This window comes from Platichthys flesus, chromosome 5, assembly GCF_949316205.1.
Source record: "Platichthys flesus chromosome 5, fPlaFle2.1, whole genome shotgun sequence".
In the NCBI taxonomy this organism is placed as follows: domain Eukaryota; kingdom Metazoa; phylum Chordata; class Actinopteri; order Pleuronectiformes; family Pleuronectidae; genus Platichthys; species Platichthys flesus.
Window position 1 is genome coordinate 28144939 of NC_084949.1, and position 19776 is coordinate 28164714.

The 19776-nt window shown below is 47.7% G+C and overlaps 3 protein-coding genes across 6 annotated transcripts in view; 1 reads left to right on the forward strand and 2 right to left on the reverse strand.

Moving 5' to 3' along the window:
• dzank1 (double zinc ribbon and ankyrin repeat domains 1) overlaps positions 1 to 6747 on the forward strand; it is a 10980-nt gene extending 4233 nt beyond the window's left edge. The window contains exons 5-20 of one of the 4 annotated variants that reach the window (XM_062388255.1): positions 100 to 197; positions 273 to 337; positions 783 to 900; positions 1061 to 1174; positions 1256 to 1339; positions 1495 to 1617; positions 1681 to 1833; positions 1913 to 2138; positions 2263 to 2366; positions 2447 to 2530; positions 2611 to 2722; positions 2878 to 2939; positions 5029 to 5106; positions 5183 to 5310; positions 5394 to 5468; positions 5778 to 6747. In XM_062388255.1, coding sequence (XP_062244239.1) covers positions 100 to 197; positions 273 to 337; positions 783 to 900; positions 1061 to 1174; positions 1256 to 1339; positions 1495 to 1617; positions 1681 to 1833; positions 1913 to 2138; positions 2263 to 2366; positions 2447 to 2530; positions 2611 to 2722; positions 2878 to 2939; positions 5029 to 5106; positions 5183 to 5310; positions 5394 to 5468; positions 5778 to 5940 — 1787 coding nt within the window. In that variant the 3' untranslated portion in view covers positions 5941 to 6747. Of the gene's footprint in view, positions 1 to 99; positions 198 to 272; positions 338 to 782; positions 901 to 1060; positions 1175 to 1255; positions 1340 to 1494; positions 1618 to 1680; positions 1834 to 1912; positions 2139 to 2262; positions 2367 to 2446; positions 2531 to 2610; positions 2723 to 2877; positions 2977 to 5028; positions 5107 to 5182; positions 5469 to 5777 lie in introns of those variants that run through there. The other 3 variants (XR_009920736.1, XR_009920738.1, XR_009920737.1) reach the window with 3 other exon arrangements.
• A 940-nt stretch (positions 6748 to 7687) lies between these two features.
• On the reverse strand, positions 7688 to 15447 carry kat14 (lysine acetyltransferase 14). Its single transcript, XM_062388256.1, has 10 exons — positions 15189 to 15447; positions 14978 to 15099; positions 10707 to 10828; positions 10456 to 10628; positions 9944 to 10378; positions 9265 to 9860; positions 9040 to 9173; positions 8795 to 8970; positions 8519 to 8709; positions 7688 to 8037 (listed from the first exon to the last, which is right to left on the reverse strand). Exons 1-10 carry the CDS (start codon positions 15445 to 15447, stop codon positions 7864 to 7866), a joined length of 2382 nt encoding a protein of 793 aa, XP_062244240.1. The 3' UTR covers positions 7688 to 7863.
• LOC133954124 (protein PET117 homolog, mitochondrial) lies at positions 15338 to 16589 on the reverse strand. Its single transcript, XM_062388437.1, has 3 exons — positions 16416 to 16589; positions 15682 to 15828; positions 15338 to 15475 (listed from the first exon to the last, which is right to left on the reverse strand). The coding sequence occupies exons 1-3, from the start codon at positions 16509 to 16511 to the stop codon at positions 15431 to 15433; spliced, it is 288 nt and encodes a 95-aa protein (XP_062244421.1). The 5' UTR covers positions 16512 to 16589; the 3' UTR covers positions 15338 to 15430.
• Positions 16590 to 19776: the final 3187 nt, after the last annotated feature.

Below are 19776 nucleotides of genomic sequence, written 5' to 3' on the forward strand. Positions count from 1 at the left end.
GAAATGATAGAACATGAAGTGATAGAACATGAAGCGATAGAACATGAATTGATAGAACATGAAATGATAGAACATGAAGTGATGAATTGTCTCATTCAGAGCTGAGGACACTGGGACATGGTCCTCGTTTCCTGACCAGTCGACTCGGACCTCCACTCCCAGTTCAGACTGGTTCTCCTGAGCGTTCTCCATCATCGGTAAACAAACCGTCACAGACTTCTGCTGCGATGCTGAAACACGACTTTTATTTTGTTGTGTTTCCTGTTGGTCAGAGCTCAGGTGACAGGAAGCAGCTGAACAACGCGTCAAGGGTCCAGAGAGAAACCGACTTCCTGTGGTATGAACACACACTGATTGTTGTTGTTGTGGAACATCGAACAAACAAACAAACAGGGTATAAAACTATAAAGAACAAGTCACACAGCAGCACCTGTTTGTCTGTGTCTGTCTGTCTGTGCCTGTCTGTGCCTGTCTGTGTCTGTCTGTCTGTGCCTGTCTGTACCTGTCTGTCCGTACCCGTCTGTCTGTACCTGTCTGTGCCTGTCTGTCTGTACCTGTCTGTGCCTGTCTGTGCCTGTCCGTACCTGTCTGTCCGTACCCGTCTGTCTGTACCTGTCTGTGCCTGTCTGTCTGTACCTGTCTGTGCCTGTCTGTGCCTGTCCGTACCTGTCTGTCTGTGCCTGTCTTTCTGTACCTGTCTGTACCTGTCTGTACCTGTCTGTGCCTGTCTGTCTGTACCTGTCTGTACCTGTCTGTGCCTGTCTGCCTGTCTGTCTGTGCAGGTGTGCTCAGTGTTTGAGTTTCCGAGCTTCCGACCCGTTCGCTCGGTTCTGTCCTCAGTGTGGCGCTGTGGTTCCTCCGTTACCTGACCAGAGACTGCCCCCTGCTGAGGGAGGACAGGTACTGCACACTCACCTGGACTTCCTGTGTAATGTCAAAGTAAAAGTTCCCACTGAGATTTGAAGAGAAAAGTTGAGAGTGACAGATGTGAATGTGATTTGAGGTTAGAAAGTTTAAATCAGTTGATTTATATATTTATATATCTGTGTTGTGTTGACAGACGGTTCTCTGTGTGTTCTGTAACACTGAGGTTCCTGTCAACACTCGCACCTGTTTGATTTGTGAAGCTTCAGTCCAACAACAACTACAGCCACAGGCCAGACTCACACTGCAGGTACACACAAACCCACACACACCCACCCACCGACACACACCCACACACACACACACACTTAAATTCATATTTGTTGTGTAGGATCATGTGCTGTGTGTTTGCTGTGGAAGTGGGAATCCAGCTCATATCTCCACCTGTCTGACCTGTGAGAGCCGCCTGCAGATGGTAACACACACACACACACACGCAAACACACACACAAACTGTGTAAATAACATTTCAACTTGGTATACCTGATTCATCTGCAGACATCTAACTGATGTTTCGTTGTGTGTTTGTGTGTGTGTGTGTGTTTGTGTGTGTGAGTGTGTGTTATGCAGGAGGTGTGTGTTGGTAACAGCGCCCCCTCTGTCCCTTCTGAAGACAGCAGGATGTTGACCTGCTCCAGATGTAAACGTTTAAACCACAGTGATGCCAGATACTGCGACTGGTGCGGCTCCAAGGTGAGAACTCACACACAGAGTGAAGCATTGTGGGATACGTAGTGACACGGTGCATGTTTGTAGTCCGGTCATGCAGCCAGCTGTGTGATGTGTCGGCGATGTGGAGCGAGTTCACACCCGAGCGCCGTCTACTGTGCAACCTGTGGCAGACACCTGGATGCACCGGCCCCGCCCACAACCCGCAGTGACATCACACGTGCTGTGGCTCCCCACCAGGTGGGCTGAACCTCTGACATCACTAACACCTCATGATCCAGGGTCACCCAATAAGAGGCTGTTGTGTACTTGTGAGCAGGCTTCAGCCTCGGCTTCCCATGATGCAACCTGGCAGGCCACCCGCTCGGCCCCTAGTGCGAAGTTAGCTCCGCCCTCTCAGGACCAGTCCAGTCAGACGGTTGGACTCTATTACCCATCAGCCACTGAGCTCCAAAGGAAGGACCAGCAGAGGGCGCTACAGCTCAGCAGGCAGCAGTCAGGCAGAGACCGGCAACCACCTGCGACCGCCATCAGCCCGGGCAGAGGTCAAATACCTCTCATACTACAGATACTACAGATAGTACTGATACTGTTGCCACTGATAATAATACTGCGTAGTGTACTCATACTAATAATCACTTGTGTCTTATGACCTGCTCGTGTCTTCAGGCTACTGGAGGAGGCAGTTGGATCATGTGTGTGCTCACCTGAGGAGTTATGCTCAGAACAACGCCCCCTTCAGGACTGTGCTGGGAGAGCCTCGTCTGGGTCGGGTACGTGTCCCCGTCCCACACGTCCCTGAGGTCCGTCCCTGTGCAGTGTGTTGACTCCTCAGTGTCTCTTCCTCCTGCAGATGGTTTCTGCTGTGGTTCAACAAGATGGTTTTGAAGTCAGTTTGACCCTCAGCTTCGTCTCAGCCGCACAGGAAGTAACACAGGTCTGTTTCAACCCCCCCCGCTGCTCATGTTGTCATGTTGGTCAGGTCAACGTGAGCTGACGGAGTGTGTGTGGTCTCAGGTGTGTCCTGACGAGGCTCCTCCGGCAGCTAGCTGCGTTGGACCAGCAGGTGGCGCTCTACCTGCAGGTGGCACTGAGACGCTGAGCAGCGTGACAGAGCGGTTCACCAGCAGTTCGTACACTTTATGATTATTTATTGGAATATTAAACCCTTGATAATCTGCAATGTCACCACTAGATGTCACTGAATCCTTCACACTAATCCTTGAAGAGCTGGATTTGGTTTATTGACTTTATTTTTAAATAATTCACAATTGTGTCTGACAGGAAGTGATCGGACCACAGGTCTGATGAAGCCCCCCAAACCAAACCTGACAGCCAAACCTCCGGTAAGGTCCTCCACCAGCTGGGCAGGTGTGTGTTCAGGTGTGTGTTCAGGTGTGTGTTGAGCTGTGTGTTGAGCTGTGTGTTCAGCTGTGTGTTGAGCTGTGTGTTGAGCTGTGTGTTGAGCTGTGTGTTGAGCTGTGTGTTCAGGTGTGTGTTGAGCTGTGTGTTGAGCTGTGTGTTCAGGTGTGTGTTGAGCTGTGTGTTCAGGTGTGTGTTGAGCTGTGTGTTGAGGTGTGTGTTGAGCTGTGTGTTGAGGTGTGTGTTGAGGTGTGTTCAGGTTAGTGTTCAGGTGTGTTGAGTTGTGTGTTGAGGTGTGTGTTGAGATGTGTGTTGAGCTGTGTGTTGAGCTGTGTGTTGAGCTGTGTGTTCAGGTGTGTGTTGAGCTGTGTGTTGAGGTGTGTGTTCAGGTGTGTGTTCAGGTGTGTGTTGATGTGTGTGTTGAGGTGTGTGTTCAGGTGTCTGTTCAGGTGTGTGTTCAGGTGTCTGTTCAGGTGTGTGTTGAGGTGTGTGTTCAGGTGTGTGTTGAGGTGTGTGTTCAGGTGTGTGTTCAGGTGTGTGTTCAGGTGTGTGTTGAGGTGTGTGTTCAGGTGTGTGTTGAGGTGTGTGTTCAGGTGTGTTCAGGTTAGTGTTCAGGTGTGTTGAGCAGTGTTGAGGTGTGTGTTGTGGTGTGTGTTGAGGTGTGTGTTCAGGTTAGTGTTCAGGTGTGTGTTGAGCAGTGTTGAGGTGTGTTCAGTTGTGTGTTGAGGTGCGTGTTGAGGTGTGTGTTGAGGTGTGTTGAGGTGTGTTCAGTTGTGTGTTTAGGTGTGTTCAGTTGTGTGTTGAGGTGTGTGTTGAGGTGTGTTCAGGTGTGTGTTGAGGTGCGTGTTGAGGTGTGTTCAGGTTAGTGTTCAGGTGTGTTGAGGTGTGTGTTGAGGTGTGTGTTGAGATGTGTTGAGGTGTGTGTTCAGGTGTGTGTTCAGGTGTGTGTTGAGGTGCGTGTTGAGGTATGTGTTGAGGTGTGTTCAGGTTAGTGTTCAGGTGTGTTGAGGTGTGTTCAGGTGTGTGTTGAGGTGTGTGTTCAGGTGTGTGTTGAGGTGTGTGTTCAGGTGTGTTCAGGTTAGTGTTCAGGTGTGTTGAGCAGTGTTGAGGTGTGTTCAGTTGTGTGTTGAGGTGTGTGTTGAGGTGTGTGTTGAGGTGTGTTCAGGTGTGTTGAGGTGTGTTCAGTTGTGTGTTTAGATGTGTTCAGTTGTGTGTTCAGTTGTGTGTTGAGGTGTGTTCAGGTGTGTATTGAGGTGTGTGTTCAGGTGTGTGTTCAGGTGTGTTCAGGTGTGTGTTGAGGTGCGTGTTGAGGTGTGTGTTGAGGTGTGTTCAGGTGTGTTGAGGTGTGTTCAGTTGTGTGTTTAGGTGTGTTCAGTTGTGTGTTGAGGTGTGTTCAGGTGTGTATTGAGGTGTGTGTTCAGGTGTGTTCAGGTGTGTGTTGAGGTGCATGTTGACGTATGTGTTGAGGTGTGTTCAGGTTAGTGTTCAGGTGTGTTGAGGTGTGTGTTGAGGTATGTGTTGAGGTGTGTTCAGGTTAGTGTTCAGGTGTGTTGAGGTGTGTGTTGAGGTGTGTGTTCAGGTGTGTGTTGAGGTGCGTGTTGAGGTATGTGTTGAGGTGTGTTCAGGTTAGTGTTCAGGTGTGTTGAGGTGTGTTCAGGTTAGTGTTCAGGTGTGTTGAGGTGTGTGTTGAGGTGTGTGTTCAGGTGTGTGTTGAGGTGCGTGTTGAGGTATGTGTTGAGGTGTGTTCAGGTTAGTGTTCAGGTGTGTTGAGGTGTGTTCAGGTTAGTGTTCAGGTGTGTTGAGGTGTGTGTTGAGGTGTGTGTTGAGGTGTGTTCAGGTTAGTGTTCAGGTGTGTTGAGGTGTGTGTTCAGGTGTGTGTTGAGGTGCGTGTTGAGGTATGTGTTGAGGTATGTGTTGAGGTGTGTTCAGGTTAGTGTTCAGGTGTGTTGAGGTGTGTGTTGAGGTGTGTGTTGAGATGTGTTGAGGTGTGTTGAGGTGGAACCACCTGGAAGGAAGTCTGTTTCTCACCAGTTCGATCAGAAATGAAAGCTCCTCTCTGATTGGTCGATGCAGGTGAAGGACGTTCAGCTGCTGAAGGAGCTGGCTCCAGGTCGAGGTCACATCAGTGTCATCCAGCAGCTCCTGGATCAGGTACGAGTGTCTGCAGCCAATCAGCAGCAGCAGCAGGAAGTGGTTGATGCTGACCTGTGTGTTCTCTGACCACCAGGGGGCGGACCCCTCCTGCTGTGGTAGTGACGGCCGACACGCCCTTGCCGTTGCTGCGGTTCATGGTCACAGTGAAGTTCTTCCTCTTCTGGTGCAGCGAGGAGCTGATGTGGACCAGCAGTCGGGACAGTAGGTGTCCGGTCTCCTGCAGGGGGCGCTGCTTCCCTTGTGTCAGTGCTGCTCAGTGAACGTGATGTGTTCGTCTTCCTCAGGATGAAGAACACAGCTCTGCATGAAGCTGCAGCTCAGGGTCCTGAAGGTCTGAAGTGTGCTGAGGTCCTGCTCAGGTACCACACACCTGATCACACACACACTGCTAATAAAGATGGATGCCTTGATCGCCCCCTAGTGTCTGGCTTCAGTACAGATCCTAAACTCCTCCTCCTCCATGTGAGCAGATGGGACATGAACCAAACTGAAAAGTCAAAGAAGTTAAATAAACGTTTGTAAAGAAGTTTCAGTTTGGTTCAATCAGTTGATATGAAAACACGTGATGATTGACAGCTGACACTGACTGAGATGTTATATTCGTATATAAAGTCTCTAACACTCATAAGGCTCAGGCATTAAACGCTGTGGTGGCTCCTCCCCCTCAGCTGCAGGGCCAGTGTGAGGCGGAGGAACGCCGCCGGTCAGACGCCGTACGACACCGCGGCGAGCTCCGGCTGTAACAACATGGCGTCTCTGCTGGGAGCTCAGACTGGACTGGTTCTACTGGACAAACTGAGGAAACACAAACTGAACCTGGACGTCTTCTGATGAGTTGAAACATGTGGGATTGAAAACAGCTGAGAACTCTGAGGTTCTTCTTTTAAAGACTTGTAGAACTCTCGATGCTCCGACTGCTTAGTTCCCTTGAATCCTGAGATCCTCTGGAAGGAGACGTGGACCTGATCCAGATTCTGAACACTAACACAGAGTTTGAGAAATACTTTGTTAGTCTTTCAGTCTTCGTTGAGTGAGTTTGTATTTTTTATCTTGACTAGTTTGTTAGTGTTGAGATGTGCTTTATAAATAAAGATGTGATTTATTATTATTAAATGCTTCTGTAAGAGCTGTATTAACACCCACTGGGACAAGGGGGAGGACAGAGGAAGCTACAGCTGTTCTCAGTGGAGACAGGAGTCAGTTTAGTTCTGCTACTATAGGTCTAGAAGGTCGGGGTCACATGACACATGGAGCTTCTCCTTCCACTTCTCCCCTTGCCTCCTGGTCCACAGATCCACATCCTGGATTATGATGGAGGATCGAGAATCAGAGATCCTGATAATAATAGTGGATCCTGATCCTGATGGTGGATCCTGATCGTGGACTATGATCACAACAAGTCTGCTTGATATTTAATATTTCTCCTCAGATACTCGACTGACAATAATCCATCAGGTCATTGACCTTCAGTTCTGCTTCAAAGTGTTGATTCTAATCAAAGCTGTAAAGACTCTGATCTTCTGATGTCCTGTGTTCCACGGGACATCTGTTGACCAGTGTCCGTCCTGGAGACGGGTCCTCACATGTGTCTCTGAGGTCTCTACCTTCTTCACCTGTTGAAGGTCTCAGTGGTTTGACTCTTGTGGAAGAACAGAGGACGTCTCACTGGTTAAAGACGAGGAGACAAACTGGGATTTATGAATATGGGCTCTACAAATAAATGTGACTGAAGTTCTACTCCAGATGGATTATATCAAAAATCTCATTTGTAAAATTTCTAATAGCAACGTTTCCATGAATATCTGCTTAAGACAAAACAAAATGTTTGTATTAGTGTCTGTATATGACAAGGTGAGTACAGTTAATACAATTATCCTAACATTCACAGTTTATTCCCATTGAAAGTTTCCAACTTTGAATATTCCCAGAGTTGTGCGATCCTGATCCTCAATGAGTTTCTTTTCTTTTCCACATGTGAGACGGAGGTGAAACAAACTGGTTGTGTGTCCATGAACTCACTGAACCAGTCACTGAACAGACTCTACTGATGAAACGATCAATGACCTCCGAGCGTCCACATGTCCCAGCAGGTCCTCTTCACTCTGGTTAGATTCACAGAGCATCAGAGAATCCAACCAGAGCCGTTTTATCACGGCTCATCTCTGTAACGTGTGAATCCACTCGTCCTCATTGTGTTTACATATTTAGTGAACGGGCATATTGATCTGCTGCTGCGTAGGTTTCTGTTCTGATAGTCCTGATCTGACCCAGGTCCACTGGAGAGTCCTGATCTGACCCAGGTCCACTGGAGAGTCCTGATCGAGGCCCTGAGGGTTCGTTCTGCAGCTCTCATCACGTGTGAGAAGCTGTTTGAGAATTCAGAATCCACTAGAGGGCAGTGTTTCACATCTGTCTCATTTTATTTCATGTAAAACCTTTGAAATCAAACAGCTGTTACAGTCTGTTTCCTGTAGAGGGCGACAGTTCCACGCCTCCAGGAGCAGTGACTGTCTCACAGCTCCCCCTGCTGGACAAACCGCTGAATGTGGTTCACATCAGAAAATAATTTGTCTGAAAAAACATTTGAAATTTTGACTTTAATGAAACATTCAGATGTTTAACTGACGATTGAAAGAAACAAGTTCAGACAACAACAAAGTCACGACTTTTATGAACAAGAAAAACTAGAAATGAGAAGCTTCATCCCGATTGGCTGTACCCAGCAGTCACATGTCTCCTCCCTCGCTCTGCTCTTCATCGTCTCAGCCGGAGGAAGAAGGCGTGGCGGCACTCGGTGCTGTCCACAGGGTAGTACTTATCATAGAAGTCCAGGATGTACTCTTCAGCCTTGAATCCAAACTTCTGGTACAACAGCATGGCGGGGTTACTGGCCGACACGTGGAGCGTCACGTCCTTCCCCATGCACGTCTGAAACACACACCCACACATGTGACCACTAACACACACCCACACATGTGACCGCTAACACACACACCCACACATGTGACCACTAACACACACCCACACATGTGACCACTAACACACACCCACACATGTGACCACTAACACACACCCACACATGTGACCGCTAACACACACCCACACATGTGACCACTAACACACACCCACACATGTGACCACTAACACACACCCACACATGTGACCGCTAACACACACCCACACATGTGACCACTAACACACACCCACACATGTGACCACTAACACACACCCACACATGTGACCACTAACACACACCCACACAGAGTTTCAACATTCTTAACGTAACTGGACATTATATTTGATCGTTCCAACTCAAGCACTCCAGGACACCCCGCCCCCTGGTGGCTTCCAGATGATTACAGCCCATCTGGTTGCCCTTTGACCCCAGTGATGACCTGCAGCCTCTCACCTGGATGAGGTGGTAGATCATGAAGGTGCCGATGCCGGCTCTCCTCCACTCGGGGTGGACCTGCAGGAAGGAGATGTAGGCCTCGTTGTACTTCACGTCCGGCACCATGAAACCGAAGCCGATCACGACCTTCTGGTAGAGGACGACCACGCTGAAGTCCGGGTACTGCAGACACTCGGAAAGGTCCACACCTGGAGGAGGACTGGAGGGGTTAGAGACAGATAGATGGGCGGGGGGGGGCAGCTGTGGGTGAGTAGAAGGATGCATCTGAGCTACCTGGCCAGAAGCTGTCGTGACACATGGCGTTGACGGAGGGGATGTGGTTGGGGCGGACGTAGCAGTAGTCGATGGGGGCGTTGGGCTCCGGGACCCAGTCGGGCTCGGCTCTGTGAGGGTGAGCTCGGATCTCCGCCAACAACCGGAGCTTCACCGGACGACTCTCGTAATCCCTCCTGAAGAACAACAGAGTTACAGATCTTCTTCTCCTGCTGAGGAGGCTCTACGTGCTGGAGAAACTCTACCTGATGAAAGGCTTCAGGATCCGGGACGTGTACGGACTCTTGATGCTCTGGTCCAAACTGCCCTCCGCTCCCATCAGACGGTGCCAGAAGGACACAGACGGCTGCTGGACACCTCGTCTGCTGGAGACGTTGGTCTGGACACAAACACAGAAGATCAGATCTCACAGTGCAACACAGACGTGAGGATCAGCAGCTGCTTCCAGGTCAGCGATCTGATGAACGTACCTGGAAGCGATCGAGGACTCGCAGCTCGTGGCTGTTGGTGCAGTACTTCCCCATGGCTCCGCCTCCCATCAGTGTCCCCGCCTCCTGGGCACCATAAATCCCTCCCACCAGGCTGAGGGTGGCGTTGACTGCCCGGTCGATGTCCAGCAGGGGGAGCCCTCTCTGCCTCTTGGCCTGGCGGATCAGCAGCTTCCTGTGGAGGCGTTTTGCCTGCGGCGTGACGGCGAGCGCCAGCGGGCAGGCGTCCAGCCGGCGCAGCAGCATCCGCTCCTCGTAGAGCGTGAGCGGTGCGTACCGAGGATTCTGGGAGATGCCACAGGATCCGTCTGCTTTGTCAGGATGAGGAATCCTCCGCCGCTCAGGACCTCCAGCACCGACACAGCCCCCGGCAGAGAGGGACGGACCTTCACCTCGTCCCGCCGGCTCCTCAAAGTCCTCCTCGCGCTCGCGGCCGTCCTCCTCCTCGCTGTCGGCTTCACGCTTGATGTGAGGAGGTGCTGGGCGGAGCTTCTTACGGGCGACCAGGCTGGCACTGGGAGGAGGAATGTACTCCATCCCAGGGTCGATCATTCCCTCCGTCTCAAGCTCCTCGTCGTCTGGAGGTTCAGGAACAGACCAAACACCGTCAGTGCTCACACCTTGTTACAACTCACATCGTGAAGAAGCCACGTGGACTCACCGTGGAACAGCGCCTGCGGAGGCATGGCGTCCGGGATGAGGTCGGCCTCTGACAGCAGGCTGGGCGTCGCTGACTGAGACGCCGGCGTCCCCGGGGCGGAGAAGTCGGGTGAAGGTGATGGTGAAGGGCTGGTGAGCGGGGTCTGGTCTGAAGAGCTGAGGGAGGAGAAATCAATGACCTCACCCTTCTCCAGGATGAGATCGGGCCGGCGTCCGGTGGTGCCGCTGCGCCCTCCGCCCAGTTTGACGGGCGTGGAGGAGGCGCTGCGGTCGGTGTAGCCTCCCACCGCCTCCTTCTGCGCCCGGCGGATGTCTTTGGCCTCCTGTGTGCGAGAGCGCTTCTCCTTCAGCTGCATGGCGTTCTCCACCGGGTTCCTGGCTCCACGCTTCCTCAGACCCTCCACGGTGATGATCGGGTCCACGACAGGTTTGGAGGCTGAAAGGAAACAAGTTGAATCTGGTTAATTGACCCGTTTTAATTTGAATTAACATCTGTGGGCCGGGTCCTGGTACCTTTAGTCTTAGTGGTGGGTTTCTCCACCTCCGGTCTCAGGGTCGGAGGTCGATTCTGGACCAGTTTCCACCAGCCGGGTTCACCGAACTCCTGCGCTCCAGAGCGGAAGAAGGTGGGACTACCGACCGACAGGCAGCCGGCCACCGTGCTCCACCAGGTGGACGTCTTCTTCCTGTGGAGTCAGAACCTCATCACACCCGAGCACCAGACAGTTTCCTCAAAGTTTCACAAACTGAACCTTCAAACTTACCTTGTTCCCAGCAGGAAGTTCCAGTGTCGACCAATGAAAGCACAGATATCCTCCTTCCACCTGAAGTAGCCCTGACGACCCGTTCCCTCCAGAGACAGATTGTACATGGCCAACATCACCACCTGACAAGAAGACACAACATCACCACCTGACCAGAAGACACAACATCACCACCTGACAAGAAGACACAACATCACCACCTGACAAGAAGACACAACATCACCACCTGACAAGAAGACACAACATCACCACCTGACAAGAAGACACAACATCACCACCTGACAAGAAGACACAACATCACCACCTGACAAGAAGACACAACATCACCACCTGACAAGAAGACACAACATCACCACCTGACAAGAAGACACAACATCACCACCTGACAAGAAGACACAACATCACCACCTGACCAGAAGACACAACATCACCACCTGACCAGAAGACACAACATCACCACCTGACCAGAAGACACAACATCACCACCTGACAAGAAGACACAACATCACCACCTGACAAGAAGACACAACATCACCACCTGACAAGAAGACACAACATCACCACCTGACAAGAAGACACAACATCACCACCTGACAAGAAGACACAACATCACCACCTGACAAGAAGACACAACATCACCACCTGACAAGAAGACACAACATCACCACCTGACAAGAAGACACAACATCACCACCTGACAAGAAGACACAACATCACCACCTGACCAGAAGACACAACATCACCACCTGACAAGAAGACACAACATCACCACCTGACCAGAAGACACAACATCACCACCTGACAAGAAGACACAACATCACCACCTGACAAGAAGACACAACATCACCACCTGACCAGAAGACACAACATCACCACCTGACAAGAAGACACAACATCACCACCTGACAAGAAGACACAACATCACCACCTGACAAGAAGACACAACATCACCACCTGACCAGAAGACACAACATCACCACCTGACCAGAAGACACAACATCACCACCTGACCAGAAGACACAACATCACCACCTGACAAGAAGACACAACATCACCACCTGACAAGAAGACACAACATCACCACCTGACAAGAAGACACAACATCACCACCTGACAAGAAGACACAACATCACCACCTGACAAGAAGACACAACATCACCACCTGACCAGAAGACACAACATCACCACCTGACAAGAAGACACAACATCACCACCTGACAAGAAGACACAACATCACCACCTGACAAGAAGACACAACATCACCACCTGACAAGAAGACACAACATCACCACCTGACAAGAAGACACAACATCACCACCTGACCAGAAGACACAACATCACCACCTGACAAGAAGACACAACATCACCACCTGACAAGAAGACACAACATCACCACCTGACAAGAAGACACAACATCACCACCTGACAAGAAGACACAACATCACCACCTGACAAGAAGACACAACATCACCACCTGACAAGAAGACACAACATCACCACCTGACCAGAAGACACAACATCACCACCTGACAAGAAGACACAACATCACCACCTGACAAGAAGACACAACATCACCACCTGACCAGAAGACACAACATCACCACCTGACAAGAAGACACAACATCACCACCTGACCAGAAGACACAACATCACCACCTGACAAGAAGACACAACATCACCACCTGACAAGAAGACACAACATCACCACCTGACAAGAAGACACAACATCACCACCTGACAAGAAGACACAACATCACCACCTGACCAGAAGACACAACATCACCACCTGACAAGAAGACACAACATCACCACCTGACCAGAAGACACAACATCACCACCTGACCAGAAGACACAACATCACCACCTGACAAGAAGACATAACATCACCACCTGACAAGAAGACACAACATCACCACCTGACAAGAAGACACAACATCACCACCTGACAAGAAGACACAACATCACCACCTGACCAGAAGACACAACATCACCACCTGACAAGAAGACACAACATCACCACCTGACCAGAAGACACAACATCACCACCTGACAAGAAGACACAACATCACCACCTGACAAGAAGACACAACATCACCACCTGACAAGAAGACACAACATCACCACCTGACAAGAAGACATAACATCACCACCTGACAAGAAGACACAACATCACCACCTGACAAGAAGACACAACATCACCACCTGACAAGAAGACACAACATCACCACCTGACCAGAAGACACAACATCACCACCTGACCAGAAGACACAACATCACCACCTGACCAGAAGACACAACATCACCACCTGACCAGAAGACACAACATCACCACCTGACAAGAAGACACAACATCACCACCTGACAAGAAGACACAACATCACCACCTGACCAGAAGACACAACATCACCACCTGACAAGAAGACACAACATCACCACCTGACAAGAAGACACAACATCACCACCTGACAAGAAGACACAACATCACCACCTGACCAGAAGACACAACATCACCACCTGACCAGAAGACACAACATCACCACCTGACAAGAAGACACAACATCACCACCTGACAAGAAGACACAACATCACCACCTGACAAGAAGACACAACATCACCACCTGACCAGAAGACACAACATCACCACCTGACCAGAAGACACAACATCACCACCTGACAAGAAGACACAACATCACCACCTGACAAGAAGACACAACATCACCACCTGACAAGAAGACACAACATCACCACCTGACAAGAAGACACAACATCACCACCTGACAAGAAGACACAACATCACCACCTGACCAGAAGACACAACATCACCACCTGACCAGAAGACACAACATCACCACCTGACCAGAAGACACAACATCACCACCTGACCAGAAGACACAACATCACCACCTGACCAGAAGACACAACATCACCACCTGACCAGAAGACACAACATTACCACCTGACAAGAAGACACAACATCACCACCTGACCAGAAGACACAACATCACCACCTGACCAGAAGACACAACATCACCACCTGACAAGAAGACACAACATCACCACCTGACCAGAAGACACAACATCACCACCTGACAAGAAGACACAACATCACCACCTGACAAGAAGACACAACATCACCACCTGACAAGAAGACACAACATCACCACCTGACAAGGAGACACAACATCACCACCTGACAAGAAGACACAACATCACCACCTGACCAGAAGACACAACATCACCACCTGACCAGAAGACACAACATTACCACCTGACAAGAAGACACAACATCACCACCTGACCAGAAGACACAACATCACCACCTGACCAGAAGACACAACATCACCACCTGACAAGAAGACACAACATCACCACCTGACCAGAAGACACAACATCACCACCTGACAAGAAGACACAACATCACCACCTGACAAGAAGACACAACATCACCACCTGACAAGAAGACACAACATCACCACCTGACCAGAAGACACAACATCACCACCTGACAAGAAGACACCTCGTCATGTTAGACAGTTCTTAAGGAAGCTGGTACAGCTCCAACATGGTGATATGATTATGATCACGATGTGAAGCAGCTGCTCTGCAGACTGAAGGACGTGAGGACTGAAGGACCTGAGGACCTGAGGATGTGAGGACTGAAGGACCTGAGGACCTGAGGACCTGAGGATGTGAGGACTGAAGGACCTGAGGACCTGAGGACCTGAGGACCTGAGGACGTGAGGACTGAAGGACCTGAGGACCTGAGGACCTGAGGACTGAAGGACCTGAGGACGTGAGGACCTGAGGACGTGAGGACCTGAGGACCTGAGGACGTGAGGACCTGAGGACCTGAGGACGTGAGGACTGAAGGACCTGAGGACGTGAGGACTGAAGGACCTGAGGACTGAAGGACCTGAGGACGTGAGGACTGAAGGACCTGAGGACGTGAGGACGTGAGGACCTGAGGACGTGAGGACTGAAGGACCTGAGGACCTGAGGACCTGAGGACGTGAGGACGTGAGGACCTGAGGACGTGAGGACCTGAGGACCTGAGGACCTGAGGACTGAAGGACCTGAGGACCTGAGGACGTGAGGACTGAAGGACCTGAGGACCTGAGGACCTGAGGACTGAAGGACCTGAGGACGTGAGGACCTGAGGACGTGAGGACCTGAGGACGTGAGGACTGAAGGACCTGAGGACCTGAGGACCTGAGGACTGAAGGACCTGAGGACGTGAGGACGTGAGGACGTGAGGACCTGAGGACGTGTACCTGCTGCCAGGTGAGTCTCATCCTCTCGAAGCTCTCCTTCCCGTCCTCGGAGCACTCGCAGCAGAGGAACTTGAAGAAGTTGTCTCCCTTCAGGTAGCTGGGCTGTTCCCCACGGAGCTGAGCTGAACAGGAAACACAACTCGTCCATCATCGTGCAGACACACTAAACAAACAGCTGCAGCTGAACATCTGCTCTGATTGGCTGTCTCACCTGCAGGCGTCCACTTGTGGCAGCGGTCGCAGTAGAAGGACATGTCCTCGCAGGCCCAGCTGCCGTCGGCCTCCTCGCCCACGTCGCTGGTCAGAGAGTCTCCGCTCTGGTCATGTGACAGGTCCACCGAGCCCTGGTCCTCCGACTCCACGATCAGCAGCGTCTCGCCCTCCACCTCCCCCTCCTCCAGCCCCTCAGAGGCCGAGGTGCCCGCCGCCTCGTCCTCCCCCGCCCCCAGCGGCTCACTGCTGCTGTCCATCACTGGGCCTCTGGTTCCCAGAATCCACCTGGACATGAGGACAGAGGGAGACGTGTCAGGAGGCGGCTCTGCAGCTGGAGAACATCTGTCTGACTCGTCATGTGATCTGGTGACATGCTGCTGGGCCGGGTGAATTTCATTTGAACCATCATGCATTGCGTTAGGACCAGCATGCATCATGTTAAAGTGAGGGTTCAGCCTGTGAACGCAAGTGTGTTTTACCCCCCCCCTTACCTGACTCAGTGCTGCTCCTGTGGGCGGAGCTCTGTCTCTCTCCTCCTTCAGGCGTCTGCCCAGAATCTTCTGCTCCTCCAACCTCCTCAGATTCTCCTTCTTCCTCTCCCAGCGCTCCAGGTCCCTGACCACACCTTCGTGGAGCCGCTGCAGAGACACTTCCATATTATATATACATTTATATATGTATGTATGTATATATATATATGTATATATGTGTATGTATGTATGTAGTAATAACAGGTCAGCAGTGTAAAACCTCCTGAATACAAACTAACAAACCTCATGACACTGAAGTGAATCTAATGAACAGTCAACATGAGGCAGGAAACACTGACCTTCAAAATAAAGTTAGAGGAAACAGTGAGGTTCTAATTCTCCGACCATCAGAACCATCAGAACCACTAGAACCATCAGAACCATCAGAACTTTATTTCGTCAGGTTTACAGTCGAGTTGGTTTCTATGGTAACAAGACAAAAGCAGCTCATCGAATCATTCTGAAGACAACTTTTATTTTGAAAAGCCAGTTTGACCTGCCTCAGCATCGTGTCTGTTTGTTTGTTTGTTTGTTTGTTTGTTACCGAGTTAAATAACACGATGATGCAGCTTCTCCGTTCAACACCGTCACAGTTGATCGTTAAACGGTGAGACGGTCACTTAACGTCCGGTGACCTCCCGCTTATTAGCATGCTAACTGTTAGCGCTGGCCCGGCTCGGCCCGGCTCGGCTCACCTGTCGGTCCCAGGCCTGGTTGAGGTGAACGGCGGCCACGGTGCTGAGCGTCAGAACCACAGAGACACCGAGCGCCAGCCTGGAGGCTGCAGACATCACGTTAGCTTCCGCTCGCTAGCCTCCTGCTAACTGCTGCTCCTGCGGCTTCTTCTTCTGCGGAACGGTGCTGACCTGTCTGAAGAGCGCCCCCACAGTTCAGCACCGGCACTGCACCACTCTCTGGATAAACCTTCCGGTCATGGATAAATTAAAGATTATATTTACATTCGTGACTGTATTTAAAGATGATCAGTGACTGTATATAAAGATGATCAGTGACTGTATATAAAGATGATCAGTGGCTGTATATAAAGATGATCAGTGACTGTATATAAAGATGATCAGTGACTGTATATAAAGATGATCAGTGGCTGTATATAAAGATGATCAGTGACTGTATATAAAGATGATTAGTGACTGTTTATATAGATGATCAGTGGCTGTATATAAAGATGATCAGTGACTGTATATAAAGATGATTAGTGACTGTATATAAAGATAAACACTGACTGTATATAAAGATGATCAGTGACTGTATATAAAGATGATCAGTGACTGTATATAAAGATGATTAGTGAGGGTATATAAAGATGATTAGTGACTGTATATAAAGATGATTAGTGACTGAATATAAAGATGATTAGTGACTGTATATAAAGATGATTAGTGACTGTATATAAAGATGATTAGTGACTGAATATAAAGATGATCAGTGACTGTATATAAAGATGATTAGTGACTGTATATAAAGATGATTAGTGACTGTTTATATAGATGATCAGTGGCTGTATATAAAGATGATCAGTGACTGTATATAAAGATGATCAGTGACTATATATAAAGATGATCAGTGACTGTATATAAAGATGATCAGTGGCTGTATATAAAGATGATCAGTGACTGTATATAAAGATGATCAGTGACTGTATATAAAGATGATCAGTGACTGTATATAAAGATGATCAGTGACTGTATATAAAGATGATCAGTGACTGTATATAAAGATGATCAGTGACTGTATATAAAGATGATCAGTGGCTGTATATAAAGATGATCAGTGACTGTATATAAAGATGATTAGTGACTGTTTATATAGATGATCAGTGGCTGTATATAAAGATGATCAGTGACTGTATATCAAGATGATTCGTGACTGTGACTGTATATAAAGAGGATCAGTGACTGTATATATAGATGATCAGTGGCTGTATATAAAGAGGATCAGTGACTGTATATAAAGATGATTAGTGACTGTATATAAAGATAAACACTGACTGTATATAAAGATGATCAGTGACTGTATATAAAGATGATTAGTGACTGAATATAAAGATGATCAGTGACTGTATATAAAGATAAACACTGACTGTATATAAAGATGATCAGTGACTGTATATAAAGATGATCAGTGACTGTATATAAAGATGATCAGTGACTGTATATAAAGATGATTAGTGACTGTTTATATAGATGATCACTGACTGTATATAAAGATGATCAGTGACTGTATATAAAGATGATCAGTGACTGTATATAAAGATGATCAGTGGCTGTATATAAAGATGATCAGTGACTGTATATAAAGATGATCAGTGACTGTATATAAAGATGATCAGTGGCTGTATATAAAGATGATCAGTGACTGTATATAAAGATGATTAGTGACTGTTTATATAGATGATCAGTGGCTGTATATAAAGATGATCAGTGACTGTATATAAAGATGATTAGTGACTGTATATAAAGATAAACACTGACTGTATATAAAGATGATCAGTGACTGTATATAAAGATGATCAGTGACTGTATATAAAGATGATTAGTGAGGGTATATAAAGATGATTAGTGACTGTATATAAAGATGATTAGTGACTGAATATAAAGATGATTAGTGACTGTATATAAAGATGATTAGTGACTGTATATAAAGATGATTAGTGACTGAATATAAAGATGATCAGTGACTGTATATAAAGATGATTAGTGACTGTATATAAAGATGATTAGTGACTGTATATAAAGATGATTAGTGACTGAATATAAAGATGATCAGTGGCTGTATATAAAGATGATCAGTGACTGTATATAAAGATGATCAGTGACTATATATAAAGATGATCAGTGACTGTATATAAAGATGATCAGTGGCTGTATATAAAGATGATCAGTGACTGTATATAAAGATGATCAGTGACTGTATATAAAGATGATCAGTGACTGTATATAAAGATGATCAGTGACTGTATATAAAGATGATCAGTGACTGTATATAAAGATGATCAGTGACTGTATATAAAGATGATCAGTGGCTGTATATAAAGATGATCAGTGACTGTATATAAAGATGATTAGTGACTGTTTATATAGATGATCAGTGGCTGTATATAAAGATGATCAGTGACTGTATATCAAGATGATTCGTGACTGTGACTGTATATAAAGAGGATCAGTGACTGTATATATAGATGATCAGTGGCTGTATATAAAGAGGATCAGTGACTGTATATAAAGATGATCAGTGAGGGTATATAAAGATGATTAGTGACTGTATATAAAGATGATCAGTGACTGTATATAAAGATGATCAGTGACTGTATATAAAGATGATTAGTGAGGGTATATAAAGATGATTAGTGACTGTATATAAAGATGATTAGTGACTGAATATAAAGATGATTAGTGACTGTATATAAAGATGATTAGTGACTGAATATAAAGATGATCAGTGACTGTATATAAAGATGATCAGTGACTGTATATAAAGATGATCAGTGAGGGTATATAAAGATGATTAGTGACTGTATATAAAGATGATTAGTGAGGGTATATAAAGATGATTAGTGACTGAATATAAAGATGATCAGTGACTGTATATAAAGATAAACACTGACTGTATATAAAGATGATCAGTGACTCTATATAAAGATGATTAGTGACTGTATATAAAGATGATCAGTGAGGGTATATAAAGATGATTAGTGACTGTATATAAAGATGATCAGTGACTGTATATAAAGATGATCAGTGACTGTATATAAAGATGATTAGTGAGGGTATATAAAGATAATTAGTGACTGTATATAAAGATGATTAGTGACTGTATATAAAGATGATTAGTGACTGTATATAAAGATGATTAGTGACTGAATATAAAGATGATCAGTGACTGTATATAAAGATGATCAGTGAGGGTATATAAAGATGATTAGTGACTGTATATAAAGATGATTAGTGAGGGTATATAAGACCCAACCTGTAATCTGGACAGTATTTTCAGTGGCAGGTTCAGGTAATGCTTAGTTCATCCAAACTCAGAAGAACA

What these genes read in the sequence shown, in the direction of transcription:
- kat14 (XM_062388256.1), bottom strand. Translation starts at nt 15,447, where the DNA reads ATGGACAGCAGCAGTGAGCCGCTGGGGGCGGGGGAGGACGAGGCGGCG. An exon ending in ACCCACCACTAAGACTAAAG is followed by an intron (nt 10,379 to 10,455) that starts GTACCAGGACCC and finishes GTTTCCTTTCAG; the next exon opens with CCTCCAAACCTGTCGTGGAC. An exon ending in TGATCTACCACCTCATCCAG is followed by an intron (nt 8,038 to 8,518) that starts GTGAGAGGCTGC and finishes TGTGTGTTTCAG; the next exon opens with ACGTGCATGGGGAAGGACGT.
- LOC133954124 (XM_062388437.1), bottom strand. Translation starts at nt 16,511, where the DNA reads ATGTCTGCAGCCTCCAGGCTGGCGCTCGGTGTCTCTGTGGTTCTGACG. An exon ending in ACCAGGCCTGGGACCGACAG is followed by an intron (nt 15,829 to 16,415) that starts GTGAGCCGAGCC and finishes GTGTCTCTGCAG; the next exon opens with CGGCTCCACGAAGGTGTGGT. An exon ending in CAGGAGCAGCACTGAGTCAG is followed by an intron (nt 15,476 to 15,681) that starts GTAAGGGGGGGG and finishes CCTCATGTCCAG; the next exon opens with GTGGATTCTGGGAACCAGAG.